This window comes from Rhamphochromis sp. 'chilingali' (genome assembly GCF_963969265.1).
Source record: "Rhamphochromis sp. 'chilingali' genome assembly, chromosome: 21".
Lineage (NCBI taxonomy): Eukaryota > Metazoa > Chordata > Actinopteri > Cichliformes > Cichlidae > Rhamphochromis > Rhamphochromis sp. 'chilingali'.
Genome location: NC_137949.1, coordinates 25,512,225 through 25,533,970, shown reverse-complemented (window position 1 = coordinate 25,533,970; position 21,746 = coordinate 25,512,225). Strand labels below are relative to the sequence as shown.

Genomic DNA, 21,746 nt, shown 5'->3' with positions numbered 1-21,746 from the left:
CCATTTATTCTCCTGCTTCCCTCTATGTGTGTGTCTGGGTCTCCCTAAAAGTCCATAATCCTTTCTCTGGAGCTGGCTTAAGCAAACGTAAGCTTCCCACGTCCACAAGTATGCTCGGGTACAAGTGATGTAAATTTCATCATCAGACCCAGAGCATGAGGGTTCGTGCAAATGTCTACATACCTGCCTGTTTTCCGGAACCGTGGAGAGAATTTACATTGTAATGCACCAACTACGCAAGCGCCCCCGGGTGGAGGACTTCAAGAAGACTTGAAATAAAATATTAGAAGAATGACTACTCGGCTGCCGGGTCTGTATCCGTAACAGAGTATAATCAAGGCAGTCAAATTGAGGGATGAAAAGTAAAGAGAAAAAAATACAAAATGAATCACATAACTACTGCAGAGGAAAATCATGACGAGGGGCTGCATGTGTAATACTTTCAAAGCTCAATATGTTTATTCTGACAATAATAAATCACACAATCTTGCCCGTGTCCCTACATGGAGAGCTGGATAAAGAATACCAATTCTGCTAAAACCACACTTGCATTCAAGTTTTATTTTACACACAAGCAGAAAAACCTCTAACTGTAATTTAAATGAACTGTCTCTTATATTAAGATCAAGCCCTTAATGAGCACATAGCATCCCAGCAAGCTTAGTGCAAAGAACACAGCATCAGTTTGGTTGCAACAGACTAAGACTTAAAAAAGAAAAAGACATAATAATTAGCACATTTCAGGGGTGAGACTCTAAAGTATATGACAAAACGATTAGGGGTTACTTAGTAGGAAGCTACAGATCAGGACATATGCATTCAGGGATGTGGGTGTTACATGTGTTGTGTGTGTTGAGCAATGATGGATCTGCAGGGCTGTGGGGGTTAAATGGGTGCAAGGGGAAGGGGGTGCCACCATCCATCCAACTCTGCATAGGTGGCACACTGCCTGTTGAGAGGAGAGAGACAAAATAGAGGGCAGCGAGAGGGGAAAAGCACAGATGCTGCTGCTGCTGCAAGGATGAGGTGTGCATTGCTGTGTGTGAAATGTGTACATCCTCAGTGGAGGGCTGCCGATATAGCTCCAGCCTCTAACAGTTTGCTCACTAAACCCCCCAAACGCAAGACAGATCATTTCTGTTTTACATCTGAAACAAGCTCATTTTCTGCATCAAAACACAAAATCCCTCTTGCAGCATTGCCACCACTTTTCTCTGTAGTAGGTTTTGGGAAGTGCTGGTTGTATTAGTGCTACAGTTTGAGCAAAACAACAACTGAAAAATGACAGGCTCAAAATGGCTAAAGACACAGCCATTTACACGGGCAGGAAACAAAAGACGGTACTGCAGAAATCATGTTGCTTCCCCCCGCAGAAGCACAGATTAGATAAATGATGAACGGTACCTGAGAGAGCAGTTAACACTTAAATGTTGTCTTGCTCAAGGTGTCGTCACAATTAACAGACTCCTCAGTCGGCATGCACAATAAATAATAAAATCTTCATTCTGATGCTGCACTAAGTGTGTGTGAGAGCTTCTTTGTGTGTGTCTGTAATGATCTGGCTGCTGGAATTCCCTAGAGATGAATAGCTCCTGGATTACAGAATGAGAGGGATGGGGAAAGGAAGTTTTCTCTTATCATCTCTTACATGCACACATGAATGTGTGTAACAAACACGCACACACACACAGACACACACACGCTCCTGTCCATCAGTGAAAAAGCCACTCAATAAAGCTGCTCTATCCACAAGAATCAGATTCAATCAATGAGGCCTATTTGTGAAATCAGCAGAGCGGTAAAAGCTATCAGGGACAAGCAAGACGGAGGGATGAGGGAAGGTGGCGGAGGAGGAGCAGGCAGTGTGATGAGCTAAAGCAGGTGAGCCATGTCCCAATGCCTACCTGACAACCCGGCGATGAGGTCACTAGATGCATGCTAAATTACTGTCACGCTTCACTCTCCCGTGCCTCTTCTGATCACAGCTCGTGTCAGCCTTTTATATGAAAACAAACTGTAGCTAATGCTAGTTTTTATTAGACAATAGTGTTTAATGGCATTTACTGCATGTGCATCCCATGAATGATTGTGTACACTCACTCTCGCCCTGACACCCCGATTGAAGGCCCTTTCCTTTCCCCTCTCACCCACAGAAAAATGCAACAGGCGCCTGGATTAGGTTGGATGAGTTTCCTCATGTCTATGACTGCAACTGAGGGGGAGTTTTTGCTCATATCTGGCAAGAGTCGCAGTCTATGCAGCTCAGCTCAGAGAGATGAAATGATGAGCAGTGAGAGATACAGAAAGAGAAGTGGAACAAAAGGGTAACAGGAGGAGAAAAAGCGCTGCGGAGCAAGTACAAGAGAAAGCGTGAAAGATTGTCCTTGAGTTGGTGGAGAGATGGAAAGATAGGTAGGAAGAAGAAAGGAATAGCTGAAGAATATGAAACGAGAAAAGACAGGCAGAGTAGTGAAAGCCAATTTGTCTGCTCCCTAGTGGGATGACACTGGCTAAGGCCTGCTTTCCTTCCCTGGCCTCTCTGCCAGTCATCACAAACAGCCGTACGCACACATGTGAGTATACGAGCGCGCACGCGCACACACACACACACACACACACACACACACACACACACACACACACACACACACACACACACACACACACACACACACACACACACACACACACCTTAGGCCTTAGCAGGGCTAGGGTCAGGCTGTCTCCAAACTACTCCAATTACCTCAGCGGTAAACACTGCCTGCCCTAGCTGCCTCCTGGGGTATAGGGAGGCAGTATGTGTAGAACTGAGAATGAGAAGGGAGGGTAAGTTTTTCAGCAGAGGGGAGTGAAGGAGATGATATTGGGAGTCTCGGGAAGGGAGGAGTAGGTGACTTCATGTATATGGGTGGAACTGGCAGTGGCGGCAGCTGGTTTCTCCCCCCGTATCCCTCCCTCTTTTCACTCCCTTTTGGTTCCTTCCCAAACTCTAACATCTGGAGGGAAATGATTACTCTTGCTATGCTGCCAAGACGACTTATCAACAATTCCACACTCTCCAGAAGTGGAGGGTGTGAGAGAAGAGGATGGAATGAGTACTTGTAGCAAGCTTCAAAACATCTCCACACTAAATAGTGACAAGAAGTTTAATCAATGCAAGATAGTTAAAGCAAACTTGGAACCTGGACGGGGGGGAAGAAATGAAAACACTTGTGCAGCAAACCTAATTCCAGTGTTTTCATGGACAAGACTGTAAATCAAAGAGATGCTCTGGAAATGAAAAAAAAAAAAAATCCAACATGCCACTCATATATACAAGTGTGTCTTTCCACCAGGGAAAGACACAAACATGCACGCACAGAATAAAAACATATTAGACCTTTATCACTTTTCAGCAACAAGACCATGTATCAATCAACTACAGGGGAAAAAAAAAAAAAAAAGTCTTATAAATGGGCATCACATTTTTATCTATTCTCTTTCATTAAAAAAGGCCCTTTAAAGGGTCTAGTAGAGTAAGTGCTGTTTGCCCTTTTTCAAATTCACTGTTGCACTTTCAAAGGCAATTTTCTTGCCTCTGCCTTACTCCTCAGCTTTTGTGAACATATCTGCCAAGAGAATCAGGCCTCAACTGTATTTTCCCTTTCCCCAAAGACTAACAATGCAATCTCCTGCAACTTTGCTTTCTCGCAGCCTCATGCCTTCACAACATTCCCGTAAAGCCTCTTTATTTCTGCTGAACTTCTTTGCTCCCGTCCTCACAACCAGACAGCTCTGTTAGCGATGTGCGCCATTAGTCATGCTAAACCACCAACACACTTGCTCATTAGCATAGAAGTGAACCTGACTCCAGTCAGATTATTACAAACGCATCACGGCTGCTCCGCCCCATCGCTGTCAATCAGACAGCTTATCGAGGTACGGTTGAAAGTGGCACATATAGTGAGGCGCTAACTCTTCTGTTAATACTTCTCTTTCTACTTCATAACAAAGCTCAAGTGCCAAAAGCTCAGGCTCAGAAGTGCCAACTCTGCTCCGTCTGGAGAAGCATCGGTTGTAGCTCAGTATGTAAGACATATGTTGCAAAAGGGTATTAATTTAATTGCATACTTTATTCCTACAGCTTCTCTGGGGTTGTTCATAGCATGTGGTGTAGGTATGGGTGGTAGAAAGAGCCTGAGCCATGGAACTGGAAATGGTTACTGGATCTATGGGGCTTATTACAGCCTTTTATTGTACTGGAGAATAGCGAAGTGGGCAGCCTTGGTGCTTGCCGATAGCCCCATCAATATCAACTGACAGACCCATACAGACTCTGCCACGGACAGGAGAAAGGACAAGAAAATAAGAAGGGAAACAGAAATACTTTTTTTTACTGAACTAACTAGAACTTTAAAAAAATATATCTTTTTTTCTTTCCATGAAAAGCTTTTCCAGTAATAGGGAAATAGCCACACAGAAATTCTGAGTGATCATGTTTATCCTTAGAAACTGGGCTGGTATTTCATGTAACATATCAGCATTAAAAGCAGATTAAATTTCATATGAATAACCTAGAGAAAAAAATGTACACAGATTTAACAGAATGATTCAGATATAATTAAAGCTTGTTGGCCTGCTCTAGCTTTGACAAACCAATGACGTTACAAGCTAAGAGAATAAAGGATCGTGCAGTCCCACCGTGCTGTACAACCTAACTAACAGCTGTCGGATTCTCCTGAACACTCTCATCTTCGTTTTGCTTGCCTGACAATAAAATTCCCTTTGCCTGCTCCCACATTCCCAATTTTCACTCACAAGCTCTACCTTATTCATCCATTTCCATTTCATTTCCCCCCCCTTCTGCGCTGCACTCTGTTCCTGCCCCTATCTTTATCCCTCATTCCAGCATACTGCCAGACGGTGTATTGTTCTGTCGCTGCGATCCCTTAATGCCATCCAATCGAGCAGGGAATATCTTGAAGGGATTTGGCCAGGGATGATTTGGGAGCTTTAAATACTGCTAGGGGATTTGCATCAGATTCAGAGATCCTGACTCAGAGCTGATCACTGGAGCTTTCTCCCGAAACAGGGATCCAAGTACCTGCTGCAAGATGTGGATTCAACCCTGGAACTATTTGGATGGATGTGCACATGTGCAGGCCAGCAATTATATTTTAAGACAACTTCCTTGGGTGTCCTTGGGTTATCTGGCTCAGTGCAACCTGGGAAAGCTAGAACTGTGACTCTCAATAAAGGAACAAGTTTCAGTTCACTCATTGTGCTATAACTCTTAATTACCAACATCAACAAGAAAGCAAAGGGTTTACCATGATTCTGATGATTTCATTCACTAAGTAGCACAGAGCTATGAGGCATCCTAGCACTTCCTACAATGCACTGTTGAAAAGTATATTTAGTTTTATTTAGTATGCCAGTATTGCAGATGTTGACTGCATCCTCTGCTCATGCAAAACCACATTCAACATAGCTGTTTGGAAGAAAAATACCAAACAGGCAACGGAACTCAACTTCTACCACGGGACGACCAGTCAGCAATCGCCAACAAGTTAACATCACCCCTAACAAACAAAAGCAGCGTGGAAGAGAAAGACAAAAGAAGGGCCCTGCGATAAACAAATCAAACCAACCCAAGTGAGATTTTTAAAAAAAAACAAAAATCTGAGGGAAAGCATTTATTCTCAAGAGACCATGGAGGAGGCAAGAAAGCCATCAGTCCAGAGCTGGCTGGTGGGACTGAGAGAATGGAGTTTGAAATGACTTGAACGATGGCTGGCAAAGCGAGGCATCAAAGCCTGTAGGAGCTGAATTTGATGGGCAGCCTTTGGGCTTTCAAAGCGCTGAGCTCTACACAATCCTATTTTCCTGCCTAAACACTGGGACACACTGTCGCTGGAGAGGCAGAGATGAAAGCTCCGAGTGTGTGCGTGTTTGTGTGTGTGCTTCCTCTTCACAGATGTTGCAGCTTGGCCCTGGTATGGGCCCTGAGGAAGTTCAGAACATACTGTGGGTGGACAGTATAAAGTGGCGTGTGCAAGAGACAAAAAGACAAAGTGGCAAAGAGACAATGTGCACAAGTCTTGATCAGCACTGAGCTGTCGGAGACAGAGTTCTAACTGCAACTCCCCTGAAATTGACTCGCAGCCATGTGCACATTTCTGCATTTCCTTGCCTCTCTGTAAAAGGATTAAAGGGACCTTCAAAGAGCGGCAGAGAGATTGGCCAGGGGCCTGCAGGGTCCCTTTCCTCACCACTGGAGGACCAGGGCAGATTAAAAGTGCCCGGGCTGCTCAGCCTGCCTTGTTACCCGCCTTTGCTTTCTGCGCAGTGTATTAGGACACTTGAAACTCCCCCCGGAGGAGCCGAGCACAACCAGGTGGATTAGGAAGGAGGTTATTTTACAATGATGTGAGGGACCTGGATGGGGACCGAAGAGCACGTGTATGTGTGTGAACTGAAATTAAAAGGACAGTACAAGTGGGCCAGGCAATTTCATAAGTGGTGCCTGTGTACACAGAATGCACCCTCACAGGGGATCATGGGTGACTGAAATCTAAATGAATGAGACAGGAGAAGAAACAGGCCTAATTCTCCTTAGACAGAAAAAATGAACTAGATGGATTAGCAACAGGATGAGGTTTCAAGGAGAAATGAAGAAGTCAAGAGAGCGCGTGAGAGAGAAGCTGCTAAGTGTGGCGAGTTTGGTTCAACAACAAAGGACAAGCCATCACAAATGAGACCTCTTCGGTTGTTCAGCTAGTTTATATTGACAATTAATTACTGACCAATTACCCACTGTGAAATTTGATGGTCTAAGAATATAGTTATCCTCATTTTACATCCAATTTACTTGGCTCTCATTTGTAATTTGCATGGCAGCACACATGCATGGCAGTGCGCTTCTTTCTTCTTTCCACAACTCTTCCCAGCCGTGAGTAGGTGAACGCCAGAGGGATAAAACAAGCAGGAGGTGGGGAAGGAGATGAAACACACCATTCAGCATGAATATTATTGTAATCTGAATCTTCTCCTTGCTTTGGGTTTTCAACATTTCCTGTGGTTGGCTCTGTGAGCAGACTGACGATGAAGGAACAGTGGGGAAAGTGGAATACAAAGCAACAAAACCATTATTCCTTGTTCATATGTCACTAAGTGCGTGCAAGCAGCTTACTACAGGTGCACATCTAGGTAGGTGCACACATGCAAGGAATTTTATCAAAACCGTTTGACAACTTCTTTCCAGATGTGGGGACAGCTGACAGTCAAACTAGACTAAGACTGTTTAAAAATATGGTCCCAGTTTAATTCCAGGCTACTTCACTCTTTGCAAAAATGTTCTGTTTGTGGTCAATACGCTGACAGACTAACTATAGTATTTTTCAACACTAAATTCATAGCATAAACTATCCGTAAGGTGCCATTAAAAGTGAATGTATAAGAAAAGCTTATGTGGGTGGAGAAGCGAGGAGTAGACCAAATTGCTAAATCTTGAGATAAAGTTAAAGTTCAACAATCAAATAATATTCTAATGAAAAAAATAATAAAAATAATATCTATGTGTACAACCAAAGTTCTACTGAATATTCGTGTCCAACATGAAACTAGGCTTTGAAGCCGAAGCCTTCCAGGCCCTCGTCTTTTCTATCAGCGGTGAGTCTCAGTACACCGGTGAGGATAAAGTTGGAGCACAGCATGAGAACAGAGCTGTTCAGCAGATTTATGTAACCATTAACTAGTCCAAGACTATGTAAGGTTACTCTAACGTGTTCTCAACCTTATCTGTACTTGTCGATGTGCTTTGTTATGTAAGACGAGATCACCAAAACGCAATATAAGTGAGCTGCCTGGCTATATGATGTGATGTTAGACTATTCTATATTTTCATCACATCTTATTTGAAGTGTTCCCTGTTTTTCCCTGTATTTTAATCTACATATAGGGGGGAAAATGGCCAATTTTAGTTCAACTCAAATTGGTTGAAGAAGTCTGCCTGCCTGCCTTTGAGCTTTACGGCCAGTAAATTAAAGAAGAAAAGGACAAGGCCGGGGAAGGTAGCCAAGATTAGACAGGTTGCTCCCTACGGGATTACAGTTTCTTTAGGGTCAGAACCACCTGTCTGCCGCCCAGGAGAGTGGTAGAACTGGAGATGACGAGGGATGGGCAGATGGAGATGTGGAGGGGAGAGATGGCAGGGGAGGATCCCTAAGGGGAAAGACCAGACCGAGTCCCTCCGGTCAGCATTTGAGCTGAGAGGAGGGACCTGGCACACAACACAGAAGCTCACCGATTACCACATATAGTAGAGCGATAGAAAATGGAGGAATGTGTGTAATTAGATGATCAAAACTGGGTCCAAACAAGTAACAGATAAAGGAATAGAAGAAAGTATTGAATAGCCTTTGTCCTTTCAATCACTTCTACAGAAGAGAACTTCTGTTCTCATACTTTATGGAGTAAAATATGAGAACGACAATGAAAGAAATGTCTTTCGCTATAAATCATGAATTGATGTAACTGTGCAACTGTGAACACACAATAAATAGCAGTGTTACAAAATCAAGCGTACGCGCAGCAAGACCAGCACAATTACAGGTGAGAAGTGGAAACCTTTTTCTCAGAAAAAAAACGAGAAGAAGAAGAAAAGAAATTAAAACGTATGCAAACAGATTTATATGCCAACAATGCTGGCCTTTCATGGTGATTGATGGCTTCCCTTTCTGCACATTTCAGAAGTAATAAACACAGAAATATTTCCTTCTCTTCTCTCTTAGAATGGCACAGAAGGAAGGTTTGGGTAAAACAAATGGCTCAGAGATTCCAGATGTGTGGTCATTTATTTTATACCCAGCTTTCCCCGCTGTACTGAAATGTTAGCGAAGGTCTTGTCTGAGCCCGCTTTCAAATGTAGTAAGTTAACACCAAACGGAGGATGGCTGTGTTTCATTGTTGATTTGGTGTGTAAAGTATTACTGAAGAATGGGTGTTGGGGATAAGTTTGTGATTTATACAGCCAATCCAAAAAGTTAAAAGGAAAGTCTTTGAGGAGGGGATGTATAAATGTCAGTCTGCACGCTTGATTAAAGAGCGCTTCAACCTGACATGGCCGATCACGGTCACTTCTTAAAAAGTAGCCCATTAAATGACATGCACTAGTAATCATTATTGGCATAAGTGTCAGAAAATCCACATCTGTTTCCTGTGGTAACAGTTCAAGTGTTCCATTTCAATTACCCACTTATCACATCTAGACCATTAATCAGAGCTGCTTTATACATCACTATTTTAGTGTTTGCTCTTCACTGCTCTCCTGGTTACAAGGTTTCAATACGAGTCTGTGTGGTACTTGTCTCAAATGTATTAGCAAGGGCACAGAAAAGGTTGGATAAATGAGTAAAGAGTGTGAGCGCTGAAGATGGATGATGATGAAAGTGGAAGACAAGAGGATGGTTAGAAGTCAGAGGTCTCAGTGCCTCCAGGCCACATTCTCTACCACTTCACACACACGCAGACACACACATGCATACACACAGCCAAACCAAGAAAACAGCACAATTGCACTGAAGCAGGAGCACAGTGATGCAGCCTTGCAGTCTCTAGCAGGGGTCACCATGCCAAGGAAGCCAATTAAAAAGATGATTAACATTCATGTGGGAGAAGCGTCATTGACGTGCAGGTGGGACCACACACCATTCACTCACTCACCCACCCACCCACACCCACACACATATATCTATATAATGGGTGCACTGAATATTGCAGTCCAGCCAGTTGTAGCTGCGATGTCCTGGGAGGTGGAGAGCAGGAGGTTAATATGATCCTAGCCAGCTCTTTCATTAGACTGATGAAGGTAATAACAGCCTACAGGGAAGGAAGGGCTGCCAGATTGACTAAAACCATATACCCACAACCTGAAAGCAACGTCTGCAAGCCTACTTGAGCTACCTGGCATAGTGAGATAATAGCTACTTTTGTCATTCACCGCATTTAAATGCAGACAAACCAAACATGGAACGAGAACTGACATGACGTCATGCGATGTGTGAGTCTGATGCCCTTTCATTCCGTAGCTGTACTGCAGACCTTTCAGCTAGCTTAAAGAAGACAAAGGTAAAAGTATATGAAGAAATGATGAACCAGTCATTTGCGATACTGCACATAAATACAGAGCCAGTATTGCAAACACCAATAACAATACATTAAGGTGCAAATTTATGCAATGCAAATTTAGTTGGCTAAATATTAAACTTAAAAAACATATCCATCCTATCTGATCAATACCAACACCAACATTGGTATCGATACCATCAATATTTGGATCAATCTGCCCAACTCTACCATGAAGTTATACTTTTACACAACTACGTAGCACCTGTTGCAGAGTATTTTCTTTAGAAGTCATGTTCATTGAGCACAGTTAAGTGCATGCATCACCAAAACACATTATGAAGAAATGTGAGCTTCTATTCATGGGTATAGCCGATATCATGCATGGCTGAGAATGTGAGGCAGGGGAGCAGATTAAGAGTAAATAAAAAGAGGATGGTCGTGATAGGTAGCCCCAACAAAGAATAAACATCATTAATTGGGGAGGCACACATGGATGGACACAGCCAGATGGTGTTTTGTGCTCATTTGTCATACACTGCTGACAGAGAAAGAGGAAAGAGTGAGAACCAGAAAGAGAAAAAGGAAGAAAAAGGTGTTTATTGATTGCAAAAATCTGCACACTGCTGCCTAGAACACACTTTTACTGTGCAAATCTACCTCCGCTTGTTCTGCACCGTCTTCTCTCTGTGCCTTTCCAGACTGAGTGGTTCTGATGGTGCTGCCATTGTACACTCTGCCAAGCCGGATGCATACTGGTGAGTACAGACCCAACACCCCACAGATAGCCAAGCTTGGCATCCATTAAGGTCCATCTGTCTGCCTTTCACAAAAACACCCTCTACTGTATGTTCTTTCTCAAAGGTGGCCCACAGGAGAGAACAGAAAAGAGAGAAGAGTGACAGGAGACTCAGGAGAGCAAGAGACAGGAACAAGAAAAACGGGGTTGAGTGGATTTGGGGGGGGAAAGAACCCTAGTGTTGGCATGAAGGGACTCCAAATGACAACCAGCTGGGCTCTCACTTTGCTGCTTGCTGTTCAGGCATTTATAAAATTGAAGAGAGAAAAGTGGACTGAAAACAATGTCTTATTTTGCATTATGTGTACTAGAACTTCTAAAGTTAAAAAAAACAAAAAAACAACAACAGTAGGATGGAGTGGAAAGTAAGAGAGATGTAGCACAAGAGGGAGCAGTAAGTCTGAGTCAGGACTGGGTTTCCACCATCCCACAAATGGAGAGTAGTGCTCAAGGCCATGGGCTGCTCAGGCAGCTACCATGCTCACTTTGTTCTCTGCGATGACAGTTTCATTCAGAGAGGCATGCACTCGGCTCCCCAGGGCCAACGTGCCCCTGCACCAACCAGCTCTTTCTTTCTCTGTTTGCTGTTCTCCTTTCAAACACAACCCTGCCTGCTTTTTGGATGTTCAATGTGTATGTGTGTAAGAATGTCAAAGGAATCAAAGCTAGCCGGCTACCCCTATTAATATACTATGGGTACCTTACAGTAAGTGCTTTACTGTCACTGCACTGAATCAGATGTAGACCCTGCTGACATGAGAGCCTGTAGACCAGATACGGTCATAAAAATGCCTGAAATTTAAAACAGAATTGACTCACTTTTTCTAAATAGTATAAACTTTGTAAGCAGCTCAATTATCACTACACAGCAGAACATTTTGCTTTGTTAGAAAGAGTGAAGTGCCAAGTGTTTTTTTGGGGATTGAGCAGACACACTATAAGGCAGAAATATAGCTCTCAAAGAATCTGAAAAAGTAGATTATTGGCGAAATCCATAACGGCACAGATGCAGGCTGTCTCACCCGGTCTCCAAAGAGCCAATCAGAAGTCGAACAAGGAAACATACTAGCCAATCGTGTCTAGACTGGAGGTTCACGAAAGGATTCCCTGTGCATTGCAGGACATATCAACTCACTCCTCTACTAAAAATGAAGGTAAGCCCAATTTTTGTTTTTCTTGCTTTGCTATATCTATAATATGAATTAGCATTTCTGGTGAGATGAGCCATAAACACAGATCACGCCATAAATGAAGCTGTGATACTGCAAAGCGATCGAACGGCCAATTCATAGGCGACCTGCTTTACCTCCTGAATTACAGCTACCCCACATTTATGTCTGGAACAAAAACATTAAGACAGCTCATCCAGTTCCTGTATCAGAAATCTGTGAGCTCTATGCAGAGTTTAAAAAAAAAAGAAAAAAGGCAACACTGCTGCTCTCTTTTCCTTCCTCCTGCACACTCTCATACACAGAATGTTACACAATGCATCTCTTGGCTAACATAGTTATTAATAATAATAATGGATTGCATTTATATAGCGCTTTTCGGGGCCCTTAAAAAGTAAATCTCTACTAAATAATTTGGAGACCACGTCTGCCACACAGCTTGCAGTGAAACAGTCAGGCCACATCTCAATCAGTGATATCACAGCAGGCACTTGCTCCTAAGAAAAGTAAAGTACCTACACCGGCCTGATTAAGAAGGGGTGTGGCCAAAGGTGCGGCGTGCCTAAATGTTTCATACAGAGGTCATGTTATTGTATTTAATGGGGATTATAAAGAAATTGCTGTGGCACCCCCTGTGTGTGCAGCTGCCAAGCCAAGACTTCATTACACACCAGAAAAAACGTTTTCCATCGATGCTTTGTTTGAGGTTGTGAGTACAAGTAAGCAGTAGATCATTAATAACATGTGGAAGTAATTCAGATGGATTTGGACCTAAGCGTATGTCTGTTTACACAAGTCAGCTGCAAGCCAATTCTTATTTGTGATGACAACATCATTCTACATAATCTTGGCATACACAAAAATCAGGGTTTTGGGGGGGATTTTTTGCCTCTCTCTTAATTGGCCATGATATTCTGTCAATCACAGGATAATGCCTTCCTATAGGCTGATAATCTTTGCTCTCCTGCCCTTCTAAGGATAGTGGGGAGAAGTGCAATGAGCCAGTCAGGGTTTATGCATACAACTGTGCAAGCTGAGGTTACCGAAAGTGCATTGGGGTTCTGCTGCTTGCTCTGTTTGAGGCCTTAACGAAGGACTCAAGAGATGAGAGCAGCATTTTTGTCGGTGTCTATGCGAACACACGCACGTGGACGCATTTTTCTGTGCAAGCGCATGTGTGTGTGCGCACTAGCGTAGGATCAGTGAAGTAAATCCACACTTGAAAGAGTAGCTCAATCAAGCTCTTCCACCAATCTCCCCCCGCCTCCCTTCCTTTTGCCTCTCAACTTGCCGTCGTTCCCCTGCTCCCAGTTCATTTAGAGTTGAAGAGTTCACAGGACTAAGGAGTGAAAGAGCAACACACGGGGCAAAGATGAAGAACTACCATGAGCAATGCAGCAGCCACTGGCTAAATGACAGATAAAATGTAAATACATCATACAAACCCACAAATGAGCCGAATGATTTTACAAGTCATGCTTTTTAAGAAAATTACATGAGAAATAAGCTCATATTGTTTCTGTTAAATGCACTTATTTAGCCTAGGGGAAAAAGTTTCATTTTGAATAATTAAACGAAACCATTACTGTTAAACAAGCTTCTACAAACTATTTTCTTACTAAAAAAAATAAATAGTATGAACGTGACTGAGTTTAGTTGGCTAAGCAAGTGGGAGGAGAGGATTTTCACTGCCAGACATCCTGGCTTTTAATCCCAATTCAGTCAATTGTGAGATTATTTAAGAGCAAAATTATTATTATTATAAAGCCTTTAACTTCAATTTAAGGCCAGATTTGAAGAACCTTTGGTTATCCCGCATCCTCCCCTCTTTGCTTCCTTTCTGCAGCAGGGACCTCGTCAATGACAAGTAAAGCCTTTTCCTTGGAAGGGAATAAAAAGCATGACCTCATTTTGTGTCCTGTGCGATGTAATAAAGGCGATTTTACGCTGCCAAACGTAGAGGAGATGCCCTTCATTAGAACTGTGCATACTCAGCGTGTCCATACTTTAATCCAATTTAGTTTAGCATGATAAAGGGCATTACAGCCACCCAGTCCCACACATACTCACGACACGTATGCATTCAGATGCAGGAAATAACAGAAGAAAAGAAAGAAAGAAATGCAGAGCCCTTAAGAATTATTGGGTAGATAATGCACTGCCCCAGTATTTAGGAACATCAGACAATTATATTGAACCCAGGGGCCAGTCAGAGTCCTCTGTGGTAAGTAAAATCTATAACAAAGTCAAACTTGGTTTATTTCTTGCGTCAATATAAAGTAGAGTATTAACTAAAAATATGTCTTAGCCGAACAAGCTTTAGCATTTTTTAATAGATATGAATGTGAGGAAAATGTGCTTCCCTTATTTCATTATATTCCAAAGCAAAAACAGGACACATGGATCCTGAGAAATCAGAACATTTATATGCAAATTTGATAGGTTCAGAAAAAACACTATCTATCTAATGTCTAACTAATGGAAAAAACTTTTCATTATGGTTAAATGAACAAAGATGCTTTGCCTGAAGGAAAAATAGCCTTTGGCAAACTGCATCTGGTCATTAATTAGATCCATAAAACTCTTATTCAAATTAAGAGAGAAACTTTATGAGCAAAGAGATTTCATTAGTGTCTCAAAAGAGCAAGAAGCTTTCTTGTGTTTGAGAAATAAAAGAGCGGCTCTTTACCCCACTCAGTGGTTCAGGTACCAAATTAAAAGACTGTGTGTAATGTACTTGTAAGGGTGCAAAATGCACAGAGATTTCTAGGAAAGTGATAAAGTTATTTTCATGGCACTTGATTCGGATTAGTTTTAACATTGAGCAGCTGCCATTATCTTAAAAGGTGTTGCTGTGTCGTGTTGACACGTGTGCCAGTGACTCATTCTACTTATAATAATGCAGCTTCCAGATATGGCCTTCATCTTCAACTGTGAATATAAAAGTCTTTCAATATCCTCTGTACATAATTACAAGTCCCCAAACTAAAGTCAGGAAATGAGAACCGGTTCCAAATTGTCCAATCCATCAGAGTAGGATGTTCCCTGGGTTACTTTTTTCTTTTTATTGATGCCAATGTGTTTTTCTGACTGTTGAGTCTTGCAAAAACAATGTTGTTAAACTCATGAATCTACTTTGTTGGAAACTTCTAACAAAAAGGAGTCAAGATGAAAAGGAGGAAACGGTGCAAAGCATGGCTTCATTTGAGAGAAAAAAGGATAGCAGTGCTAGTTTTAATGGCTTTAAAATGATCATTTCAAGTACGGGTGGAAACACCAGCAATATGCCGAAACATCTGTCTACACAACTTGGGCTTAAAACAGGAATCCATTAGACACTATTGCTTCTCAGCTAGGCAGCACACATGTTACAAGGGTAAATACTGCATGGTATATCCGTACAACACAGGCGAGCTTAGCAATTTTTTTCTTCTTTGACTTCAAACAACATTTTTTCCCCCCCTCACTGCATCCATTTTAAGTTTTGACTGACTGTTGCTACAATAAAATAAGGGAATTCAACCAATAAGGTTAAAAAAAAAAAATCAATTAAGTGTGGTATCAGTGAAGTCATATCAGTTCCCTAAGGAGCTGTGAAACACTTCAGTATTCAAAACAGTCAGCGCCTAAACAAATGACAAGTAAGCCGAATACAGACAAGAAATACTCCGGCAAGATGGCACGAATTAAAGCGCCTTCCACACTGTCTCAAAAGGGCCTTATACCGCTTTGACAGACAAGTTAGAAACATCACAGAAGACAGGAGATGCATGATGCCGCTTCCTGTGGCAGACGTGAAGCTCTAAACTAGGGCTGCTCGATTATGGCAAAAATGATAATCACGATTATTTTCACTGAAATTGAGATCTCGATTATTTGACGATATTTATTTAACCCTTTAATACCTACCATAGAACCAAGTACGCCAGAGCTTATATTATTTTTTTACATGTTGTAGTGCCATTTGTGGGAGCATTTCAAGTTGCTATACAACTGTTATAGCCCATATTTTAATAATATGTATGCATTAAGTCCATAGTAACTACATTAATTGCAAAAAAGTGCAATAAACTACAAAAAAAAAATTGAAAATCGTTTTTGTTTTTTTGTTTTTTAGGTTTATCCCTCAAAACTTTAAATACAAAAAAGTTGCAAAAAATAGTTTACAACAACAGGAAATTTATTTTGAGTGTCTTCATAGTTTTATTTTGGAGATACACCAATTTTTATATACTGCAGGAAAAACAAAAACAATCCTATGATGCAAATTTGCAAAGAAAACAGCAGGTGCATCAAAATAAACTATTTCCAGCTGTGCAATTCGAGTTCTAAGCATCCCAGAAACTATTCAGAAAAGTCAAACATGACCAGTATAGGCTTTTAAGGCCTACAAGTAAAAAACTACATTTTCCGCGAAAATGACGTCACTTCCGGTTTCGGGCAGGAAATGGCGGACATGCGATAGTTCGCGCTGACGTCTGTTTCACTGTGGGAAGTGTTACGAACAGCTGATCGGATCGGCAAAGCGTGTTTCTGGAATATTATGTTTTTGTTCCTGCAAGCGCTTTTTATGCAATTTTTGCAAAGCTTTATGTGGAAGGAAACAGTGACCTAGGACAAGCTGATGGCATGAGATGTAAGTACAACTCCTCTGGTTTCATATGCAAAACAAATTATTGCGCTAGCTTACGCGGTTCCAGTTCTACAGGGATTTAAAAATAGCTACACAAAACAGAGCGTGCTGCTCTGACCAGCTTTAAAGGGTTAACAATAACAACGTATTGAATAATGACTTTAAAAAATAATATAAAATAGTGTGCAACACCACTGAAGTTTTTTTTTTACCTCTCTTTTCAACCAACAGCAGTCACTCTCCTCTCCAAATAACTTCTGCTTAGCTTTCCGAGCTTCCCTCGGGTCCTCTTAGTCAGCGGTCTCCAACCTTTTTTGCACCATCGACCGGTTTATGCCCGACAATATTTTCACAGACCGGCGTTTAAGGTGTCACGGATAAATGAGGGAGGGGCTAATAATCGGCTCAGTCATTTTTAATGATCGTTGAAAGCCCAGATCGTAATCATGATTAAAATTCGATTAATTGAGCAGCCCTACTCTAAACTGGTCTAAACGAAAAGATACCGTTCAGGGCCCTAGAATGATGCAATGACAAGGATTTGTTTTAACTCTTTACACTATAAAACAACATTTTACAGTCTCCCCCATTATGAGTTTTGACACCTCAGTATATATCAATAAAAATGTGGTTTGACGACCATTAGGATGGTTTCCAGGTCTTTTCAAGCATACAGTAGCTGCATAGGCAGAGACTACCCTCACTAACTTCTGATGCACACCCAGTCATTTTGTTCTATAAGCAGACCAGAAATATGAGAGAAAGCACTCAAGGAGCTTCAAGGGGTAAAGAGGTAAACCCCATTTGTTTTAACAATTACTTTCCTGATGTGGCAGACCCAATAAAATAACTAATAACCCTGAGCTGACACATGTAAACATTTGAATTAAAATATAGCAATTTATAGTCTATGCTTGTTTTTCCTAATACAACACCAGGATTCAGAGAGCCTTTCCCATGAGAATTTCTATATAAAGTTTCAAACATGTTGGTCTTAGAGCTAAATAGGTGACTTCAACTTAACTCTTGGGATTCAGGTTTCCATTTTATAAGTCTGAAGAGAAGTTTGTTCAGCTACTTTTTGACAGATTGATTAACATACAGCTCTTACTGGTGTGCATCTGAATATCCCTGTAATCTTATAACCCCTATATTGATGTGTTCAGATCAAATTTTTTCCCACTATTGAGCTCATTTCCACAAATGTTGACTTTCTTGGGGTATCGAAGGCATCATAACTCTGACACTCAAACATTACATGCTTGTAATTGTAATACAGTTACAACTGGGACAAACGCTGTCCTTGTTGCGTATGTCCCTCCCCGGGCGAAAGAATCTTAATGTGAAGCACACATGTAGGAATAATTATGCATTAGCACGATAGAATGCATGAAGGACAGCGGATTAACAAGGTTACAAATGCAAGTAACACTTTGTTTAACCTTGTAAGGCTGATATTGGTTGGCCCCATTTCCACAGACCTCCAACCCTGTGCATTGCCACCTGCTGGTAAACCTGTGCCTTCAGCTGCCCTGCCCACCTGGTCACCACAGCTAAAAGCAAAAATATGCATTGCATGCCAAAAGCACTACCAGCAGCTATCACCAGTGGCACCATGTAAGAGGAAGTCTTGGCAGAGGGGAAGCGGAGATGAAATGTGGCAGTCACAGGAGGTGTGTACAGCTAGCTATGTTTTTCCACTCCGCTGGAGGTACAGCCAACCTGTTCTCCTCAACTATATATGGAAGTAAACAGGATGCTAACAGCGGGATAGAGGTAGTATGCCATATGTAGGTCGGTAATCTTGTTGTTTTGACCAAAAGCTTCTCATAGGACCATAAATTTAGAGTCAATATAAGTCCTTCATCTTCTGGGAAACTCAAATGGAGAACATTAAATCTCTCATTAAACCTCAAGCTGCTACCATTGCATCCATCCATACATCCATCCGACCGGCAAGAGGCAGAGTACAAAATGTGTACGTATAAACTTGTGGACAGTATGTACTTACTGCAGGTACAAGGAGCTTCTTGACCTCCTCCACTGCTCTCCTCATCTTGATCTCTGCTCTAGCCTGTGTGTCTTCCACTGTGATGAGGACATGAAGGTCTTCATTTAGGTGTTCCCAGTTTGGCTTTCCTCTGTTCTGCTCCTCCTGGACAGAGAAATAGGAAGAGCGAGAGAGACGTTGAGTGAATGTGACAGTGTGGGTGTGTTAGAGTACCAGTGCAGTAACACGGCATATCAGAGAAAGTGGAGGCGAGAGGCAGGCATACACAGAGGACGACGGGGCCCTGTGAAGAGAGGCGGGATGACAGGGCCGGCCCTTTAGTCAGCTATTTAGCTTTAACTTTGAAAGGACACCCTTCTTTAATAGATCCCTCGCTTCGCAGAGACAAAGATGACAGCTAGCCCTGCAGCAATTAATATCAGTGAAAGATGGATGGATCAGAGAGAGATGGATGGGGATATTTTTATTTTATTTTATTTTTTAAACCGCAGCAACTTCACTTGTTGGAATAAAATTATAACATAGCTAGGGCTCAGAGTATGTGAAAGTACATGAGTGTGCATCTGCCTCTGACACATTTTGACATACACTGTAAGGGCAACAAAGGTTCGATGAAGGAGTCGTTTTCCTTCCTACAAAGGCAGCAGCACAGTACTCTCAGGGTCCCAAACTAGCAATAGCAGCATCTAAAAGGAAAAAATGGGTTGTATTCAAAACCACCATCACTGCTAGATAGCCTTTCAACACAGTTAAATAGGAAGCAGGCTCAAAATTGAAATTTGGCAGACTGAAGTTTAGAGAAGCTTTATGTTTTCAGTTGCCTCCATGAAAAGCCCAGTCATACCCAAGTCGTGTGAAAAAGGTAAAATGGGATATATGTACAGACAAAAAAATCCTACATTTGCAGCAAAAAAATAAAAAATGGGATCAATTTTCAATTTAGCATAGCTACTTTCCTCCCTCTTCTTGTTGCCCGGCTGACAGTAAATCTAGCGAGCAGACACTGAGAGCGCTCTAAAAAGCTTTTGAGGTTGGATCGCATGTCAGCGTACAACCATGAAAGCCAGTGGTTTGAAAGCAGACTACTTCCCCTTGAGGTGAGGAGTTGAGGTCTAGGTTGTCTGTAAAAGATACAACCTCAGATTTTGATGTGTGACACCACATTATAGCACCAAAAAGGGGAAAAAGGGATAATAATGCTCAAATGTTTCAGTTCGTGAAGACAAAACGTGTAAAGTGAAAATGAATCTGACTGCATTGTAAAATCAGAAATGTTTTTCCAAAGGAGGTCAGAGTCTTGAGGAGTCAGCTGCATACTCTCCTGCTGTTGTTCATAAATACTGTATCGTTTACTCCCGCCCATACAAACCACCTCAACTCCAGATCACGGCTCATTTCTGAGTAGTAGGCGAACTGCTGCAAGGATGTCTAATTACAAACAATGCATTGCAGTGCTCTGCATGGGGTCCACCTGACATGATTTCAATATACTCAACGAGCACCTCAAAGTGAGGTGGAGCACGCACGCACGCACAGTACTAAGAGCTTGAGCTGAGTGCCACCCACCTGCTTTCTACTCCACAGAGAGCTGTTGCCATGGCACTGCTCTTTACAACAAACACACACACACACACACACACACACACACACACACACGAAAGTTCAATATTCCACTCTCGTTTTCCCCTTTTCCACACATGGGTGTGGGTGGGAGGGTTGTTGGGGGGCTAGTTTTCAGCAGTCAGGCCATTATTTCACCATGGCTGTTTGCTTATGGCCTATTAGGGGACATGGGGACTGGAACGTGACTCAGCACTTTCTGGAGGGGACAAGACAGAAAGGCCACAAGGGCTGCCACTGTATGCAGGACACAGTATGAAAACACATGGCTGACACGTAAAAGTATTTACACTGACAGACTCCTGCTCAAGTTGGAACCAAAAAAAGATTAGTCGGTCACATGCTCGTGCACATATGTGTGCAAAGTGTGACCACCAAAGCTCGGACAGATTCAGATTTGGTAAGGATTTTATCCAAATATATCGGGGGGTGGGGGCGATGCGTACACCCACACATCTCACACCAGCATGACTGCCTGAGAACAAGGTCACTGTGTGCCTCTGAGAGAATGTGACAGCATGACAAACAGGAGGAAGGCTGGAGGGGGAGGTAAGAGGAGACCTACCAGGAATATTGGGAAGGCCTTTGAAGACAATGTCCATGCTGGCCAACATCAAATGCCACTGCAATAACCACGTACCGGAGGGCAATGGATTTTGGCAAAGCACGTAGCATGAAAAAAATAGCATGGGGATTGCATCTATAAACACCATCTAAGAACAGGATCAAGGGGAAAGGCTGCTAGTCAGCTATGTTGCCCGACTTCCAACGTCTGTGCAGCACCTGTTAGCCCGTTGCATTTCACACCTCTCAGAAAACTTAAGGCCTCAATTCTCACCACATGTTAAAAGGTTACAAAAATATAGCACTGATATTTTTGACGATCCCTTTTTTGGTTGTCCTAAAAATCGTGATTCAACGTAGGCTTTTTAAACTTATTTCATGATCTGAGTAGTTATTCTTTACAGTCAGGTACACTCAAAAGGATCTTTGGCCATGCGGCGCCACAATTTTATTGTTATTTTGTTGGTATTTGACAGTCTAGCTACTGTTTCAACTCTGCCTTTGCTACTCTGAACGGCCCATTTGCTTTTGATCCTAAAGGATTTCCCAACTAAGGTCAGAACAACTGAGGCTGAATGCAAGCAGGCCAAACAGGTGCAGCAGAGAGCTGCAAGGACATGGAAGGACAAGAGAAGATAAGCAACGCTGGAGAAGAACAGTAAGCACTGAGGGGAAAAGATATAACTACATATTAAATGAAAATGAGCCAGATTACAGAATAAACACAGAAAACCAACATATCCACCCCCAAAATGTAGATGACAGTGGTTAAAAAACTCAACTTATCAATAAACAAGATCAAAAATGACAGATTGAACATGACATTACTAAACAGGTCACCTTTAA

At 42.2% G+C, this 21,746-nt stretch overlaps 1 protein-coding gene across 5 annotated transcripts in view; it reads right to left on the bottom strand.

Moving 5' to 3' along the window:
- qkia (QKI, KH domain containing, RNA binding a) overlaps positions 1–21,746 on the bottom strand; it is a 94,955-nt gene that overhangs the window by 7,767 nt on the left and 65,442 nt on the right. For all 5 annotated transcript variants that reach the window (XM_080870746.1, XM_080870745.1, XM_080870748.1 and 2 more), the window contains exon 4: positions 18,717–18,860. In XM_080870746.1, the coding sequence (XP_080726872.1) occupies positions 18,717–18,860 (144 nt within the window). The remainder of the gene's footprint in view (positions 1–18,716; positions 18,861–21,746) is intronic.